Source organism: Bos taurus, chromosome 25 (assembly GCF_002263795.3).
Source record: "Bos taurus isolate L1 Dominette 01449 registration number 42190680 breed Hereford chromosome 25, ARS-UCD2.0, whole genome shotgun sequence".
Classification (NCBI taxonomy): Eukaryota; Metazoa; Chordata; class Mammalia; order Artiodactyla; family Bovidae; genus Bos; species Bos taurus.
Window position 1 is genome coordinate 27,294,651 of NC_037352.1, and position 17,499 is coordinate 27,312,149.

General features: G+C 53.4%; 1 protein-coding gene across 1 annotated transcript; it reads left to right on the forward strand.

The window, feature by feature from the left end:
- Positions 1–1,130: 1,130 nt before the first annotated feature.
- On the forward strand, positions 1,131–11,371 carry TRIM72 (tripartite motif containing 72). Its single transcript, XM_002698073.6, has 7 exons — positions 1,131–1,384; positions 1,809–2,205; positions 5,423–5,518; positions 5,607–5,837; positions 6,300–6,322; positions 7,971–8,089; positions 9,181–11,371. The coding sequence occupies exons 2-7, from the start codon at positions 1,816–1,818 to the stop codon at positions 9,768–9,770; spliced, it is 1,449 nt and encodes a 482-aa protein (XP_002698119.2). The 5' UTR covers positions 1,131–1,384; positions 1,809–1,815; the 3' UTR covers positions 9,771–11,371.
- Positions 11,372–17,499: the final 6,128 nt, after the last annotated feature.

Consider the following 17,499-nt stretch of genomic DNA (forward strand, 5'->3'; position numbering starts at 1 on the left):
GTCCTTGTGATTTTTCATTCATTGAGTGTTTACTGAGCAACTGCTGTGTGCCCCAGACTTTGTTGGAAGTTAGAAAGGAGCAGTGAACAAAATTTATGTTCTGGTAGGAGAAGACAGACAAGAAACTAACAAGTGAAATATGTATGTGTCAGATTGTGATAAATGTTATGGAGAAAAATAAATCGAGGAAGGAAGATGTGAGATTTAAAATCAGGGAGTTAGGAAAAGCCCCACTGAAAATGGTGACATTGGGGAAGATCTGAGGGAGAGAGGGAAGTGGTCATGCGAAAACTGTGTTTTATTTATATTTTAATTGGATATAATTGCTTTACAATGTTGTGTTAGTTTCTGCTGTACAACAGTTTATCAGCTCTAAGTATACATACATCCCTGCTCTCTTGAGCTGTCCTCCCATCCTCTCATCCTACCCTTCCAGGTCATCACAAAACATCAGACTAAGCTCCCTGTGCTATGCAGCAGCTTCCAATAATAGGGTTTTCAAGAATGTTCCAGGCAGAGGGGTTAGAAGTGCAAAGGGCAAGGCTGGAGTGAGCAGGGGGAGAGGTCAGCGACGAACAGGGTAAGAGGACTTTGGTTTTTATGCTGAATGCAATTTACACTGAGATTTGAAGGATAAGCCTTGAGGCTCCCAGAGCAGGATGGAGTTTCAACCTCCGGCTCTGGATATAGTTCATTCATTAATTAAACTGTCCCTCTGTCGTTCCTTTCCTGAGCACTCAGGGAGGCCCACGTGGCTCTAGGGCTTGTGCTGAGCACTGGAAACTCCAGCTGGGGAAAGACCCTGCCCTCAGTCCTGCAAGAAGGAAAGCTTTCAGGGTTGGAGGAGATTCTGTCCCGTGTGACTTTGTGCCTTAAGTCTGGGGAATAAGTGGGTGATAAGCTGGGGAGGGGGCCACAGGGAGGGAACAGGGGAGGCTGGAAATGGTGAAGTTGGGGAGAAAGCGGAGACTCCTTCCAATCATGTTTCTGTCTTTTCTGTGGTTTCAGAGGCCCTGTCTCTCTGCTAGCTCTGAGTTTTGGCTCCAGGCTGGGCAGGGGACAGCAGAGTGTGATGGGCCAGGACAGGTGGCTTTGCCATGTGACGCTTGTCCGCTGACCGCTCAGTCCTCACTTTTAGAGCAGTTTCCAGAAGTGATGTGAGGGGATGGGCCGGGCAAGCTATATATAGTCCTGGGGCCAGGGCTCAGCCTTGGAGGGTCTGTCTGCTCTTCACCGCGCGCCAATCACCCGTGGTGCCCACGTCCTTGCTCTGAGCTTGGTGCTTGCTTTTCTTCAGACACAGCTCGGAGCCACCTACAGTTAGGCTTGACCTTGACTGGGCCTCTTGGGAGTCTCTTTTTAGCCAAGATCTCCAGCCAGACCTGTGAGTCCTGGGGTCCTGGTGGGGGATGGTGGCTGGGGATAAGGGGAAGGGGAGGGACACGGGGACAGGGGCTTGCTTCGAGTCCTAGAGAGGTGAGAGGAGAGGGCAGGGACACTGGAGAATTTGGGATTGGGGCTGAGGCCAGGGGCCAAGTCAGGGGAAGGACATTTGTGGGTAGGACGGGGTTTGAAAGCCAGCCTCAAGTTTAGGAACAGGGGTTGAGCCAGGTCCCTGACAGGGGCTATTTGGGTGGGGTGGAGGGGTGGGCTGGGGACGAGAACTGCAGTTGAGGCTGCCTTTGGGCCTGAAAGGGAGTCTCCCTTTCTCCCTTGGCCTGAGCCAGAGTCCCTTTCTGTGTGGGTTGAGAGGCCTCTAGAGGTTGGGCCCGGGTCTCGCCTCCCTGACGGACCCCTCCTCCACGCAGGCCCGCCATGTCGGCCGCGCCCGGCCTCCTGCACCAGGAGCTGTCCTGCCCGCTGTGCCTGCAGCTGTTCGACGCGCCCGTGACTGCCGAGTGCGGCCACAGCTTCTGTCGCGCCTGCCTGAGCCGCGTGGCCGGGGAGCCGGCGGCGGACGGCACGGTGCTCTGCCCGAGCTGCCAGGCTCCCACGCGGCCGCAGGCGCTCAGCACCAACCTGCAGCTGGCGCGTCTGGTGGAGGGGCTGGCGCAGGTGCCGCAGGGCCACTGCGAGGAGCACCTGGACCCGCTGAGCATCTACTGCGAGCAGGACCGCGCGCTCGTGTGCGGCGTGTGCGCCTCGCTCGGCTCCCACCGCGGCCACCGCCTGCTGCCGGCCGCCGAAGCCCACGCGCGCCTCAAGGTGCGGGCCCCTCCGGCGGGGATCGGGGTCGGATGGGATGGTTGGACGGGTCGGGGTCGGGCCGATCCGGCCTCAACTTCAGGGCCCGGGGCCCCTGGAGGTGCCAGGGACGCGGGCGGGGCGGGGCGGGGCGGGGCGGCTAGGGAAGATGAGCTGAAGGCGGGGCCTGGCGGAGACCAGAGCCTGGAAGAAGCGCTCGGAGACCGGCCTCGGCTGGACGAGCGCGGTCGCTGGAGCACACGCGGGGATGCGAGAAGAGCGCAGCGGCAGAGCGGAGTCTGCCTCGCTGGGGCCCTAGCGGAGGACAGGGTCGGTGCCTGCGGCCCACGCGAACAGGCTCGGCTGCTGGGCGTAGCCCTGGATAAGAGGAGCCTCGCTGTCCGGGACCGCCCGGCTCCCGCGCCCCTGGAGCTACCAAATTTGTAATGACCTGACAGTTACCAGATGGAGCCTCACCTGGGAGGCCAAGGCACGCCTGCGCGCGCAACTCAGTGCACAGCCCCGGGTTGGTACCGAGACCCAAGTGCAGGCTGTTTTTGTGGTTGGAGCTGGAAGTTCTGAACGCCTCCAGGCTCCACACACAGTGTGCGTGCCCCGAGGTTTGCCATCTCCGCGGATGCCCAGACACTGGCAAATGGAGACGCAGGCACACGCTGGCTCGCCTGGCGTACGTGTGGCAGATCACACGCGTGTAGAGCTACAGGAGTGTAGCACAGGACAGGCCCAGGGAGATATGTCATGAAGCCATTTATAGGGTTGTTGGAAGAATAAACGACAGGTGCAGGGCCTGGTGGAGGCGGAGTCCGGAGGCTCGGAGCAGTCCACGGTCTCTGCGATGGAGAAGCTGCCACTCTCTGCTCCAGGCGGCTGTTGAGGGTGGTGGTGGTGGTGGTAATGTTTGCCCATAACCTTCAGCGTTGCAAGACACATCTCCTTAGTCTCCAGACTTCTAGATGGGGTAGACCCCGCCCTTAAGGCCCCCAAATCCTCCAGGGGCCCAGCCTCACCGTCCCTCGTACTCCAGCCTTCCCAGTCCCTCGGGGTGCTGGCTGGTAGTCTCCTAGCCCACTGCAGGAGGCTCCTCCTCCCAGGAGCCCACCCAACCCAGGCTCCCCTCTGCTGGTGACCCCAGAACGCCTATCCTCATCCATCTTTATCTGCAAAAAGAGAAGAGAGTCCATGAAGTGGAACGGGGCACCAGGGAGTCCAGAAGCCTCAAAGGGGCAGGCGGGTTAGGATACAGTCTTTCAGAGTCTGCATCAGTCCACCCTAAGCCCCAGGGAGCAAGTAGCTGGAGGTCTGAAGTAGAGATACCTGGAAGGAGGGGGAAAAGTGAAAGTGTGTCTGATTCTGTGACCCCATGGACTGTAGCCTGCCAGGCTCCTCTGTCCATGGAAGTTTCCAGGCAAGAATAATGGAGTGGGTTGCCATTTCCTTCTCCAGGGAATCTTCCCAACCTAGGGATCGAACCCACGACTTTCACGTTGCAGGCAGATTCTTTATCATCTGAGCCACATGAGGGACAAGAAACCTGGGGTAGGGCAGAACACCTGGGTCCTTGGGGAGGAAGAGGGGTTAGTCCAGAGACCATGTGCCAAGACTCAAGAGTGGTTGAATGGGATCTGCTGGGCAACGGGGGACTCACAACCCCCAAAGTCATGTGGCCTCCTGCTTGCCTTGGAGTAGAAGGACACCAGCCTGTCGGTGAGACCCATCGTGCACTGTGTTGAGCACTGCTCCCCACACTTCCTCACCATGGGATGTTCCAAGAACCTTCTCTGTTCAGCCCCCAGCCTCTAGGGTGCCGTTGTGCTTGGTCCCCGTGGCTCAGCTCTGTCACCCATGAACCTCAAACAGCTGAGAGCCTCCAGGGCCACCCTGTCCAGCAGCAGACAGGGCTGTGGCCCTGGAAGATGTCTGGGGAAGGAGACTGACCTGGCAGCTGGCCGCAGTAGCCCATGGTCCAATTTCAGTGGGGATTTATAGCAAACAGTGCCTAGAGGGTCTCCTAGTTTCCTTTAGAGGAGGTGGGGAGGAGGCTGCCAATTTGTCCCCAAAACCACAGGTAAGGTAGGTGGGGGATAACCGTTCCCATTCTGCAAAAGAGGAAATTTGAGGTTGGAAGTCAGGGCGACAGGACTGGAACAGTCTGATTCCAGGGCCGTGCACCTCCCAGCAAACTGGCTTTGGCTGGAGGTATTAAGAACTCCCCTATGCCTGCATTTCAGGATCCCAAACTGACAGACCGAGAGTAGGAGCTGGCCCACAGGTTTGTTTGGTTTGTCCATGCAGAAGACTTTCTTTTTAAGCTTTTGGCCATGCTGCACTGCCTGTGGGATCTTAGTTCCTCAACCAGGGATAGAACCTACACCCCCTGCATTGGCAGCTGAGAGTCTTAACCATTGGGCCACCAGGGAAGTCCCAGAAGACATTTTTATTCAATTGCCTACCCTCAGAACCAGGGAAACTCTGTTTGGTGGCTCAAACAGTAAAGAATCCGCCTGCAATGCAGGAGACCTGGGTTTGATCCCTGGGTCAGGAAGAACTCCTGGAGAAGAGAATGGCTCCAGTATTCTTGCCTGGAGAATCCCATGGACAGAGGAGGCTGGTGGGTCCATGGGGTTGCAAAGAGTTGGACACGACTGAGCAACTCACATTACACTACTACCCTTAGAGCCTACAAGTGTGCAGGGAGGCTGGTTAGAGGGTTTTGCTAAGATTCTGCTTTTAGGTATAGGGTGAAGGACAGGAATAGGAGGCTGCCTGTCTCCTGAACACGTCCTCCACTACCCCCTGAAACCCGCTATACGCCAAGCCCTTACCTCTCTGGGGGAGGAGACCCAACTACATCTGTGATAATCGTCTTCCCAAAGATCTATGCTGAAGGGCTGCCTGCTGGGGGGATGCAATCAGGAAAGACAAGGCTGGGGAGGACTTAATGGAGATAGACAATGGGAGGGGGGGATATTCCAGACCTCAGAACCGGTACTGGCAAGTGCTTGAGACCAGCAACTGTGTTTGGGGGATGATAAGTTGCCAGCCTGGCTGGAAGAGGAGCTGGCATTGAAGCTGAGCCAGAGGGGGCAGGTTAAGGCGGGGAAAGAGGAGCTGGCATTGAAGCTGAGCCAGAGGGGGCAGGTTAAGGCGGGGAGGTATGGGTTTGGTGGGGGAGGTGGGCGGTAGCATCACTTCTTTATATCTGCCCTCCCCCCACCAGACGCAGCTCCCACAGCAGAAGATGCAGCTGCAGGAGGCTTGTATGCGGAAGGAGAAGAGCGTGGGCCTGCTGGAGCATCAGCTGCTGGAAGTGGAGGTGAGGGACTCGTCCCAGCAAAGCCCAGGGACTAGGGGTCCAGGCTGGGGGTCCCCAGGCAAATGCTCTTTCCTGTCTGCCCCCCCAGGAGACGGTGCGTCAGTTCAGGGGGGCAGTGGGGGAACAACTGGGCAAGATGCGTTTGTTCCTGGCTGCCCTGGAAGGCTCCTTGGATCGTGAAGCCGAGCGAGTGCGGGGTGAGGCGGGGGTCGCCTTGCGGCGGGAGCTGGGGAGCCTGAACTCTTACCTGGAGCAGCTGCGGCAGATGGAGAAGGTGCTGGAGGAGGTGGCAGACAAGCCTCAGACAGAGTTCCTCATGGTGAGCACTGGATGGCTTCCCTCTGCCCCTCAGCCAGGGTTTAGGCTTTGGAGACCTCATTCCGTTGTCACATAGGGACCCCAAGGTACAGAGACAGGCAGGGATGAGCCAGGGTCACACACTGAGGAGGGGTGCGCCCCAGGATGGCCCTTCTGGTTGTTTAGGTGGGGCACTGCCCAAGGACGCTGTATCTAAGAGGGCATCATTTGTATCATAGACCTTGTAGGTCTGCATTTTTATTAGGACACTTTATCAGATGGAATTAGTTTCTTTAGGAAGGGTGTATTTTTTCTAATTCACATAGCAGTAAAGGTAGGGGTGGCCTTGAATTCTGGGTTTCTTTTGTCTTTTCTGATTCTTCCTGACCCCGCACCCAGCATTTCTGTGTTCTGCCCCAGCCTCAGAAGCCCCCCAGTGTCCCCCTTGCCTGTTCATCTCCATTCTCTTTTTCTCTCTTTCCAGAAATACTGCCTGGTGACCAGCAGGTGAGATCAGCCTGGCCCTGCCCCTGTTCCCATCCTGCCCTTGTCTGCCAGGGACACCGGCTGGTTCACCCTCTCCTCCTATTCAGTCCACTGGGATTCCCCTGCACTTTGTGCGGACATGAACTTGACCTGTCTTTCTCCTCAGGGACCTCCCAGACCACTGCTGGAAACAGATGTGGGCAGGGACACAGGCATCACTCAGTGCTGCTGTCGGGGGAGTGGGGGTGGGGGGTGGTGGCTGGGCCAGGCTTTCCAAAGGTGTGCATGTTAGAGCTGGATGCTGAAGGAGTGAACAGGCTTCCCAGGTGGCGCTGGCAGTAAAGAACCCGCCTGCCAATGCAGGAGACGTAAGAGACGCGGATTTGATCCCTGGGTTGGAAAGATCCCCTGGAGGAGGGCATGGCAACCCACTCCAATATTCTTGCCTAGAAAATCCCATGGACAGAGGAGGCTGGTGGGCTACTGTCCATAGGGTTGCAAAGAGTCGGACATGACTGAAGCGACATAGTATACAAGTAAAGAGTTGGTGGAAGAGCATTGGAGGCAGAGGGAACAGCAAGTGCAGACTGCTAAGAGGAAGCGAAGATGAAGCTGGTGTGGCTGGAGGGGGCCAAACTGTGAAGGGGGAGGAGCTGGACCTTATCCCAAGAGAAGGCTTTGAAAAAATACTGGTAAAATATACATGGGCTTCCCTGGTGGCTTAGTGGTAAAGAATCTGCTTGCCAATGCAGGAGACATGGATTCAATCCCTGGGTCAGGAAGATCCCCTGGAGGAGGAAATGGCAACCCACTCCAGTATTCTTGCCTGGAAAATCCCATGGACTAACCCTAACCCAGTTCAATTCAGTTGCTCAGTTGTGTCCATCTTTGTGACCCCAGGGACTGTAGCACGCCAGGTTTCCCTGTCTATCACCAACTCCTGGAGCTTGTTCAAACTCATGTCCATCGAGTCAGTGATGCCATCCAACCATCTCATTCTCTGTCATCCCCTTCTCCTGCCTTCAATCTTGCCCAGCATCAGTGTTTTTTTCCAGTGAGTCAGTTCTTTGCATCAGGTAGCCAAAGTATTAGAGTTTCAGCTTCAGCATCAGTCCTTCCAATGAATATTCAGGACTGATTTCCTTTAGGATTGGCTGGTTTGATCTCCTACAATCCATGGGCTCGCAAAAGAGTTGGACATGACTTAGAGACTAAACAACAAAAACAACAAAATATACATAACATAAAATTTACCATTTTAACCAAGTTTTTTTCTTTTTCTTTTTGCCTCACTGCGTGGCTTGCAGGATCTTAGTTTCCTGACCAGGGACTGGCAGTGAAAGGGAAGAGTCCTAACCACTTGGGCTGCCAGGAAATTCCCCATTTTAACCTTTTTTTTGGGGGGTACATTTTAAGTGCAGTGGCATTAAGTACATTCACCTTGTTGTGTAACTATCACCACCATCCATCTCCACACCTTTTTCATCTTTCCAAACAAATGAAAACAGAAGGGCTTTAAACCAGGGTATGATGAGGGGGGGCACATCTTGGAACTTGACCACAGCTCCTTCCTCCTGTCTTCTGGGTACTGCCCCTTGCCCTCCCCCTACTCTGTGTCTCTTCCAGGGAGTCCCTTCACTGACCCTTTCTCCCCTCTCCCCACCCCCAGGCTGCAGAAGATCCTGGCAGAGTCACCACCACCTGCCCGTCTGGACATCCAGCTGCCCATCATCTCAGATGACTTCAAATTCCAGGTGTGGAGGAAGATGTTCCGGGCTCTGATGCCAGGTACTGGGAGGGGCCCACCCTGGGTTTGTGCTTGTGATGGTGTGGTTGATGGGAGGCCCCAGCCGCATACAGAGAGGCCTCTCAATCCCAACTGGGGAGATCACCCTAGAAGGTGCCCACTGCCCCTTTCCCTCGGGGTTAGTACCCTTGTAACCTGTGCTCAGAGAAGGACTTTAAAGGGCATGGGGTTTTCAGGTGGGTGACTGACATGGAGAGGGCACTGCTTTTTTTTTTGGCTGTGCCACTGGATCTTAGCTGGGGCATGATGGCTCTTCCATCTTCACTGTGGCACGTGGAATCTTTAGTTCCTGGCTATAGGATTTTAGTTCTCCAACCAGGATCAAACCTCAGGCACCCTGCATTGGGAGTGCAGAGTCTTAGCCACTGGACCACCAGGGAAGTCCTGACAGTAAGTCCTGCTTACTGAAAGGATGCTGCTGCCGGCAGCAGGGGAAGCTGGGGCCTGGGTTTGAGCCCTGCAAGACTCATGGACCGTCCCTGCCCCTGCTGTGCCCCACCAGTGGGGCGATATGCCCTGCTCACTGGGAGCTGAGGACCTGCGGAGCTGGAACCCTGGGGTCAGACACTGACTCTGTCCTGTGGCCCGGGAGACCCAAGGGCTTCTTCTCCGCAAGAGATAGAGCCCACTGGGGAGTTAGAGCTCCAGGCGATGTATACCTGGCCTCACTGGGGGGAATGAAGGGACCTCTGCTTTAGCCAAGAGAAGACTAAAGCCCAGAGACTGGTCAAACCTGACTTGGTCACACAGCCGGGTGAGGTTGAGACTATCTTAGGACCAGGCTTCCTGACTATCTCCTGCTCTAAGGCCTTAGATGTTGAGTGCCATGGCCTTGTATCCACTTAGTCCTCCCCACAACCCTGGAAGGAGGGAATTATGGCCTCATTTTACAGCTGAACAAATTGAAGCCCTGAGAGGTGTGGCCTTTGGCCCGAGTCAGTAAGCGGAAGGCGGGCTCACTGCCCAGAGATGCTGGGAGAATGAGAGGAGCTGTACCCCCAGCAGGCAGGTTGGGAGAAGGCTCGCAGGGAAGCCCACCCTCAGGGTCTGACCCGCTTCCTTTCGGTGGCAGCGCGGCAGGAGCTGACCTTTGACCCGAGCACGGCGCACCCGAGCCTCGTGCTGTCCAATTCGGGCCGCTGCGTGGAGTGCTCGGAGCAGAAGGCGCCGCCGGCCGGAGAGGACCCCCGCCAGTTCGACAAGGCGGTGGCGGTGGTGACGCACCAGCTGCTCTCCGAGGGCGAGCACTACTGGGAGGTGGAGGTGGGCGACAAGCCGCGCTGGGCGCTGGGCGTGATCGGCGCCCAGGCCGGTCGCCGCGGCCGGCTGCACGCGGTGCCCTCGCAGGGGCTCTGGCTGCTCGGGCTGCGCGACGGCAAGATCCTGGAGGCTCACGTCGAAGCCAAGGAGCCGCGCGCGCTGCGCACCCCGGAGAGGCGGCCCACGCGCATCGGGATCTACTTGAGCTTCGGCGACGGCGTCCTCTCCTTCTACGACGCCAGCGACCCCGACGCGCTGGAGCTGCTCTTCGCCTTCCATGAGCGCCTGCCGGGGCCCGTGTACCCCTTCTTCGATGTGTGCTGGCACGACAAGGGCAAAAATGCGCAGCCGCTGCTGCTCGTGGGGCCCGAAGTCAGCAGCGGCTCCGGCTCGGAGGCTTGAGCTGCTGGTCGGGTTCGGGGAGGGGTGAGGGGCCCTGCCGGTCTGGTCGGGGTCGCCGAGGTTGAAGGCAGGGCGGAGGGGGTTGGGGACGGGACTCCAAACATTCTGAGAAGTTGGGGGTTAGCATGTGCTGGAGACAGCCCGCCAGGGGTTGGGGTGGTAATGGGAAGGGGAGACCTGAAGTCAGGTCAATGGAGAAACTCTAGCTGGCAAACTGGGAAGCCCCAGCGATCGGGGAAGAAGTTGAGATTGAGGAAGGGTCAGGGGGCTTGGGGAGGAGAGAGGGGAGCAGCTGGAGAACTCTGTGGGAGTCAGGAGGCCCGGAAGCCTCCCGGGTCCTTTCCGCCTTGGGGGGCCTCCGAGGTCTGGTCTGGTCTCACCACCGCAAGAGGCCTTCCACTGGGGTGATTCTCCGACTGGAGCATTTGTACCAAAATCACCTTTTCAAAGCACCTCGGAATGCCTTGGCTAAAGCCCAGATGGCAGAATTTCTGGTTCAGTAGGTCGGGGGTGGGTCAAAAGTGGGCCCTTCTAGCAAGTCCTCGGGGACCCCTGATGCTGCCTCTCACAAGCTGGATCACACCTGAAGCCTTGCTGACTCAGCCGGCCTTCTGTTCAGTCAGCTTGCTCTTACACAGAATTATCACGAAGCTGTCAGCCATGAGGCACAGAAAACCCAAAATACATTCTTCCAGGCCACACACAGCCATTTAAAAACTGTCAGAGCCTGTGTGCCAAAGTGCTTCAGTTGTCTCCGACTCTCTGCGACCCTGTGGACTATAGTCTGCCAGGCTCCTCTGTCCATGGGATTCTCCAGGCAAGACTACTGGAGTGGGTTGCCATGCCCTTCTCCAGGGGATCTTGCTGACCCAGGGATCGGACCCACGTCTCCTGCATTGGCAGGCGGGCTCTTCACCACTAGTGCCTCCTGGGAAGCCAGAGCCTTTGCTGGGTGAATAAACCAACCCCCCATTTATTGCCCTTTGCCTCTGGATTATGTTGACTGAGTGTCTCAGATGTGGAGGACACCCCCCAGTTGCCAACCAAGAAAAAGAGCCTGATGCTAGCCCTGCCCTGGGGCCTGTTGCTTGTGAAGCAGAGGAAGCCCCCATCTCATCACCCTCCCTTCCCGAGTTGCTTCCTTAAGTATGAACATTTTTTTAGGCCTTTGGGTCTAAAATAACCACTGAAGCCAAGAGTGGGAGCCCCTCTTCCCTGGAGGGAGAGGCTTTGGGGGTTCAGGCAGGTGGAACTGCTGCCCCTCCCATCCTAAGAAAGGATGAAGGCCTGGGGACATTTGCTATCGCCAGTGGGGTTGCTGCTGATGCCGCTGTGTGAAGTCTGGGACCCTCTGGCAACTGACGCCAGTGTGGGAATTTTCTGGGGGTGGAGGGGAGAGGAAGGTGTAGGGTAAGAAAGGATCTGGCTGGGGGTACACTCCTGGCTGTGTCTCCCAGAGGAAGGCCTGTTGTGCCCTGGCTCTGGGACACAAGAGAGAATTCGTCTGAGAAACTCTTTCTTGTTAGAAAATAAAACTGTTAAGTGAAGGGATTCATTGATGGTCAAATCCAGCAGCGTGAATAAACGCGATTACAGTCTGACTCCTTCCTTATTAAATCTGTGTCAAGAGACGACTGATCATTTGTCTGCAGTTCTAGAGACCAGGGTTTGATAACTGGGTTGGGAAGATCCCCTGGAGAAGGGAATGGTAATCCATTCCAATATTCTTGCCTGGAGAATCCCATGGACAGAGGAGCCTGGTGGGCTACCGTCTGCGGGGTCACAAAGAGTCGGACACCCACTGAGCGACTACACTTTCACATGGGCTTCTCCAGTGGCTCAGAGGTAAAGAATTTGCCTGCCTATGCAGGAGTTGCGAGTTTGATCCCTGGGTCAGGAAGATCCCCTGCAGAAGGAAATGGCAACCCGCTCCAATATTCTTGCTTGGGAAATCCCATGGACAGAGGAGCCTGGCAGGCTACATTCCATGGTGTCACGAAGAGTTGGACAAGACTGAGCAAGTAAACAATGACAATCTTCTCACTGCCTGTCCAGCCTTTAGTCTTGATGGACCCATAAAATCTTTCTAAAAATCCAAGTATGATCATGTGATTCAGTTTTTCAAAATTTCCAAGGATTCCAAGTTGCTTACAGGAGGCTTGTGGGATCTTATTTCACCCACCCGTGATTGAACCCCAGGCCCTCAGCAGTGAAAGTCCAGAGTCCTAACCACTGGACTGCCAGGGAAGTCCCCCTCCAGCCTCATCTTATGCCTTCTCTACACATATGTCTACACTCTGGCCCTACTGAACTCTTGGGGTCCCTGCACCCACCCCACATTATGCAACTCTCCACTAGGAATGGCTTTTCCCTTCCCTGCCCTACTCATCCTACAATACTCTCCAGAAATACCACATTAAAAAAAAATTCGTTTATTTGGCTGCATCTGATCTTAGTTGCGGAGTGTTTAGTTGTGGCACTCGGGCTCAGTAGTTGTGGCGCGTGGGCTTAGGTGTTCGGCAGCCTGTGGGATTTTCTCTCCCCAAGGAGGGATCGAACCTGTGTCCTCTGCAGCGGGAGGCAGATTCTCAACCACCAGGGAAGTCCCAACACCACCATGCTTATTCTCTCTCGACTCCAGCACCTCTGTACTACGTGCAACCACTGGGCTGAATCCCAGTCGTGGGTGTCTGCGGAGGGCGGTTGGTGCCCAGGTGGTTCTAGGCCCTTTCTAAGAAGAAGGGACTGTGAGAAGCAGAGGCCAAGATAGGATTCAATGTGCCCAGATTGTTTTGAGGGAAGATGCCTGTGAAAGAGAAAATGGGGCCATAGATTATGATCCCTGTCTGACCCAGAGTGAAGAAGAGAGGGGAGTTTGGAGGAACTGTTGTGGGGACTCCTCCAGAAAGCTGCCTCTCAGAGGAGCCCTGGGTGTCCCTGAGCCCACCTTTGTGCCCCTACCATGCTCGGTCGTTGGCTGGGAACTGGGCTCTGTGCAGAAGGGCAGGGAAGGGTCTCATCGCTCTTCTGCTGCTGCCCTCAGCCATCTGTTCCATGAGTTGGAGTTACAGCAGGGAACTTTCTTTTCACGGTCTTCACAGGTTCTTTCTATGGAAAGTTATCCTGGCTTGGGCTGTGTGCCTTGAGGGGAATGACCCGGTGACCTTGCCCTGGCTGACTGTGACAGATGGAGTCCCTGAGCCAAAGGCAGTCAGCATGGGGCGAGTTTATGGGAAACCCTGCCTGATCTGGGTGTTCCTTGTTGGTTGGGGGCCACCTGGCTCAGCCAGAATCTCCGTGGGGCTAGAGGAAGGTGAAATGGGGACAGAGAGATGGATTCCTCCAGAAAAGGGCCAGAACCTCCTCCCTGAGTTCTTCCCCTTTGTGGAGACCCTGGGAACCCATCACAACTGGCCGCAGAGAGGTTTCCGGTGCCTCCTGACTCCTGAGTGTCCAAGAAAACTAGCGCCTGCCAGGGCCATGCTAAACTACAGGTAAAAACATTTATTGAGAGCTTGTTATGTGTCAACAACTTTATTTTTCTTTAAAAAATTTTTTCTTTCTTTGTTTTTGACTGTGCTGGGTCTTCGTTGCTGCATAGGCTTTTCTGCAGTTGGGGTGTGTGGGCTTCTCACAGCGGTGGCTTCTCTTGTTGCGGAGCACAGGCTCTAGGGCATGCGGGCGTCAGTAGCTGCAGCTCCCAGGCTCTAGAGCACAGGCTCAATAGTCATGGTGCACGGGCTTGGCTGCTCTGTGGCATATGGGATTGTCCCAGATCCAGGATTTAACCCATGTCGCCCGCATTGGCAGGTGGATTCTTTAACACTGAGCCACCAGGGGAGCCCCTCAACAATTTTATATCCAGTATCTCCTTTATCTAACTTATCCTCATAACCCTAGGGCTCACAACTAGCATCTCACTAGCCTGCTCATCAGAAATGATCCCTGTTGTCAGTTTGATGAGTAGTTTTCCAGGACTTTCTGTGCATTTATGTGTCCCACAGATAATATATAATATAGTGTTTTTCTTTCTATATAAAGAATGAATATGACACATTATTCTACATATTCTGCAAGGTCTGTTTTTTTTCAGTTCAGTCAGTCAGGAGATTTGTCCACGTTCCTGTGCAGAAAGAACCTTCTCCCTTTGATTGCTGGGTAGTAGTCCACCATGTGAACGTGACATTCCCTGATTAACTGGTATTTTATCTCTAACCTTTGTTATTACAAACGATGCTGCTGTGAACATCTGTGGATGTGTCTCTGTGTGCACACGTGCAAGGGCTTCTCTAGGGTAGGTACTAAGTAGTGGAGGTCCTAAGACTTAGCATGTGTGTGTGCTCAGTCACGTCTGACTCTTTGCGACCCTATGGACTGTAGTCTGCCAGGCTCCTGTGTTCTTGGGATTCTCCAGGCAAGAATACTGGAGTGGGTTTCCATGCCCTCCTCCAGGGGATCTTCCCGGCCCAGGGATCGAACCTGTGTCTCCTGAGTCTCCTGAATTAGAGACAGGTTCTTTACCCACTGAGCCACCTGGGAAGCCCCAATGGAATGTTACTCAACTATAAAAAGGAACACATTTGAGTCAGTTCTAAGGAGGTGGATGAACCTAGAGCCTATTATACAGAGTGAAGTAAGCCAGAAAAAGAAAGACAAATATCGTGTATTAACACATATATGGGATCTAGAAAGATGGTACCGACGATCCTACATGCAGGGCACCAAAGGAAACACAGACGTAAAGAAGAGACGTTTGGACTCAGTGGGAGAAGGAGAGGGGGAGATGATTTGAGAGAATAGTATTGAAACATATACATTATCATATGTAAAATAGATAGCCAGTGGGAGTTTGATGCATGATGCAGGGAACCCAAAACCGGTGCTCTGTGACAACCTGTTGGGATGGGGTGGGGAGGGAGGTGAGAGAGGGGTTCAGGAGAGGGGGGCACATGTATACCTATGGCTGATTCATGTTGATGTATGGCAAAAACCATCACAATATTGTAAAGTAATTATCCTCCAATTAAAATAAATAAATTTTTAAAAAGTGAAGGCAGCAGAAGGGCTTCTAGAGGATTCTCAGTTCCTAGATGTGGGTGAGAGAGAAAGAGGACAAGGGGGCAAGTGGAACCGACCTGGGAGGGACACAGCAGCCAAGCAGGCTCCCGGGCTGTTCCTTTGGCCTGAGTCACCCCTGCTGTGAGGATTAAGTTATCCTCTTGGGCCCTGCCTGCACCTAGGGGCCTGAGAGCACCATCCAGGCCTGGAGAAGGGAGTGTGGAGGTGGCTTCACACACCATCAAGCCTGGCACTGGTCTTCAGAAACTGGAGGCAGAATAAATTTCCCTAGAATGACTGAAGGCTAGACCAGGATGACTGGGTTTCTGGGAGGAGAAGAGAGACTGAGGGGCAGATGCTGGGTGTGGGGACATGGGGAATAGGCTTGTCACTGGTGATCCAAGAGTGAGGACGCAGGGAAGAGTGGAGGCCAGACCCAGGGTCCTAGAAAGAGGGTGGGTGGGAATCAGGAGGTGGGACCCTGGGGGAGGGTGTTATGGGAGGAGGTTTTTCCACTCTTGGGGGGCACTGGAAACTTATTGCTAGAGACACCTGTTGTACTTTTGCTTCTCTGTCCAGTATTCAGTCTCTGTTTTTTTCTTTTATTCTTTTTTTTTTTTGGCTGCAGAGCATGTGGGATCTTAGTTCCCTGACCAGGGATCAAACCTGCAGTCCTCTAAGTTGGAAGCACAGTCTTAACCACTGGACTGCCAGGGAAGTCCCAACTTTCCTTCCTTAACAGGCACTTCAGGAATGATTCGGCCAAATTGCTAATTTTATGGGTGAGGAAATTGAGTCAGCTCCCAGGAATTAGCCACAGGAATTAGAAGAACAAATGAACAAAAAAGACTGGGAAATCTTTTTCCCAATTCCCACTTCAGAAATCTTTTTGAGATATCACGTATACTTTTACAGGTATAAGATCTCCAGCACAGAAACCATATATTTAATTAAATTATTTATTTTGGACACACATTTTATACATAGTAGTTTATATTTCTTAATCCTATACCCCTATCTTGCTTCTTTGCCCTTCCCTCTCCCTGTTGGTAACCTCTAGTTTGGTGTCTGTATTTGTGAGTCCCATATACTGTTTTTAAACCTCAGGTGCACAAAATTGGATTATGCACAACACTTTACTAGTCCACTATCATCAAATGGTCTATGTATACCCCTCTTGTCTCATGTTACATACTTATTAAAAAATCTGAGCACTGGAACTTTCCTGGTGGCCCAGTGGTTGAGAGGCTATCTGCCAATGCGGGTTCGATCCCTGGTCTGGGAAGATCTCACATGTCCAGGGGCAGCTAAGCCACAACTACTGAAGCTGGTGCCTAGACCCAGTGCTCTGCAACCAGAGAAGCAACTGTGATGAGAAGTCCTTCAGTTCAGTCAGTTCAGTTCAGTCACACAGTCGTGTCTTACTCTTTGCAACCCCATGGACAGCAGCACGCCAGGCCTCCCTGTCCATCACCAACTCCCGGAGTTCACTCACACTCATGTCCATTGAGTTGGTGATGCCATCCAACCATCTCATCCTCTGTCGTCCCCTTCTGTTCCTGCCCTCAATCTTTCCAAGCATCAGGGTCTTTTCAAATGAGTCAGCTCTCTGCATCAGGTGGCCAAAGTATTGGAGTTTCAGCTTCAGCATCAGTCCTTCTAATGAACACCCAGGATTGATCTCCTTTAGGATGGACTGGTTGGATCTCTTTGCAGTCCAAGGGACTCTCAAGAGTCTTCTGCAACACCACAGTTCAAAAGCATCAATTCTTCAGCACTCAGCTTTCTTTATAGTCCAACTCTCACATCCATACATGACCACTGGAGAAACCATAGCTTTGACTAGATGGACCTTTGTTGGCAAAGTAATGTCTCTGCTTTTTAATATGCTGTCTAGGTTGGTCATAACTTTTCTCCCAAGGAGCAAGCGTCTTTTAATTTCATGGCTGCAGTCACCATCTGCAGTGATTTTGGAGTGCGAAAAAATAAAGTCTGCCATTGTTTCCACTGTTTCCCCATCTATTTGCCATGAAGTGATGGGACCAGATGCCATGATATTCATTTTCTAAATGTTGAATTTTAACACAACTTTTTCACTCTCCTCTTTCATTTTCATCAAGGGGCTCTTTAGTTCTTTTTTGCTTTCTGCCATAAGGGTGGTGTCGTCTGCATATCTGAGGTTATTGATATTTCTCCCAGCAATCTTGATTCCAGCTTGTGCTTCCTCCAGCCCCGCGTTTCTCATGATGTACTCTGCATATAAGTTAAATAAGCAGGGTGACAATATACAGCCTTGATGTACTTATTTCCCTATTTGGAACCAGTCTGTTGTTCCATGTTCAGTTCTACCTGTTGCTTCTTGACCTGCATACAGATTTCTCAAGAGGCAGGTCAGGTGGTCTGGTATTCCCATCTCTTTCAGAATTTTCCACAGTTTGTTGTGATCCACACAGTTAAAGGCTTTGGCATAGTCAATAAAGCAGAAATATATGCTTTTCTGGAACTCTCTTGCTTTTTCTGTTATCCAGTGGATGTTGGCAATTTGATCTCTGGTTCCTCTGCCTTTTCTAAATCCAGCTTGAACATCTGGAAGTTCATGGTTCATGTAGTGTTGGAGCCTGGCTTGGAGAATTTTGAGCATTACTTAACGTGTGTGAGATGAATGCAATTG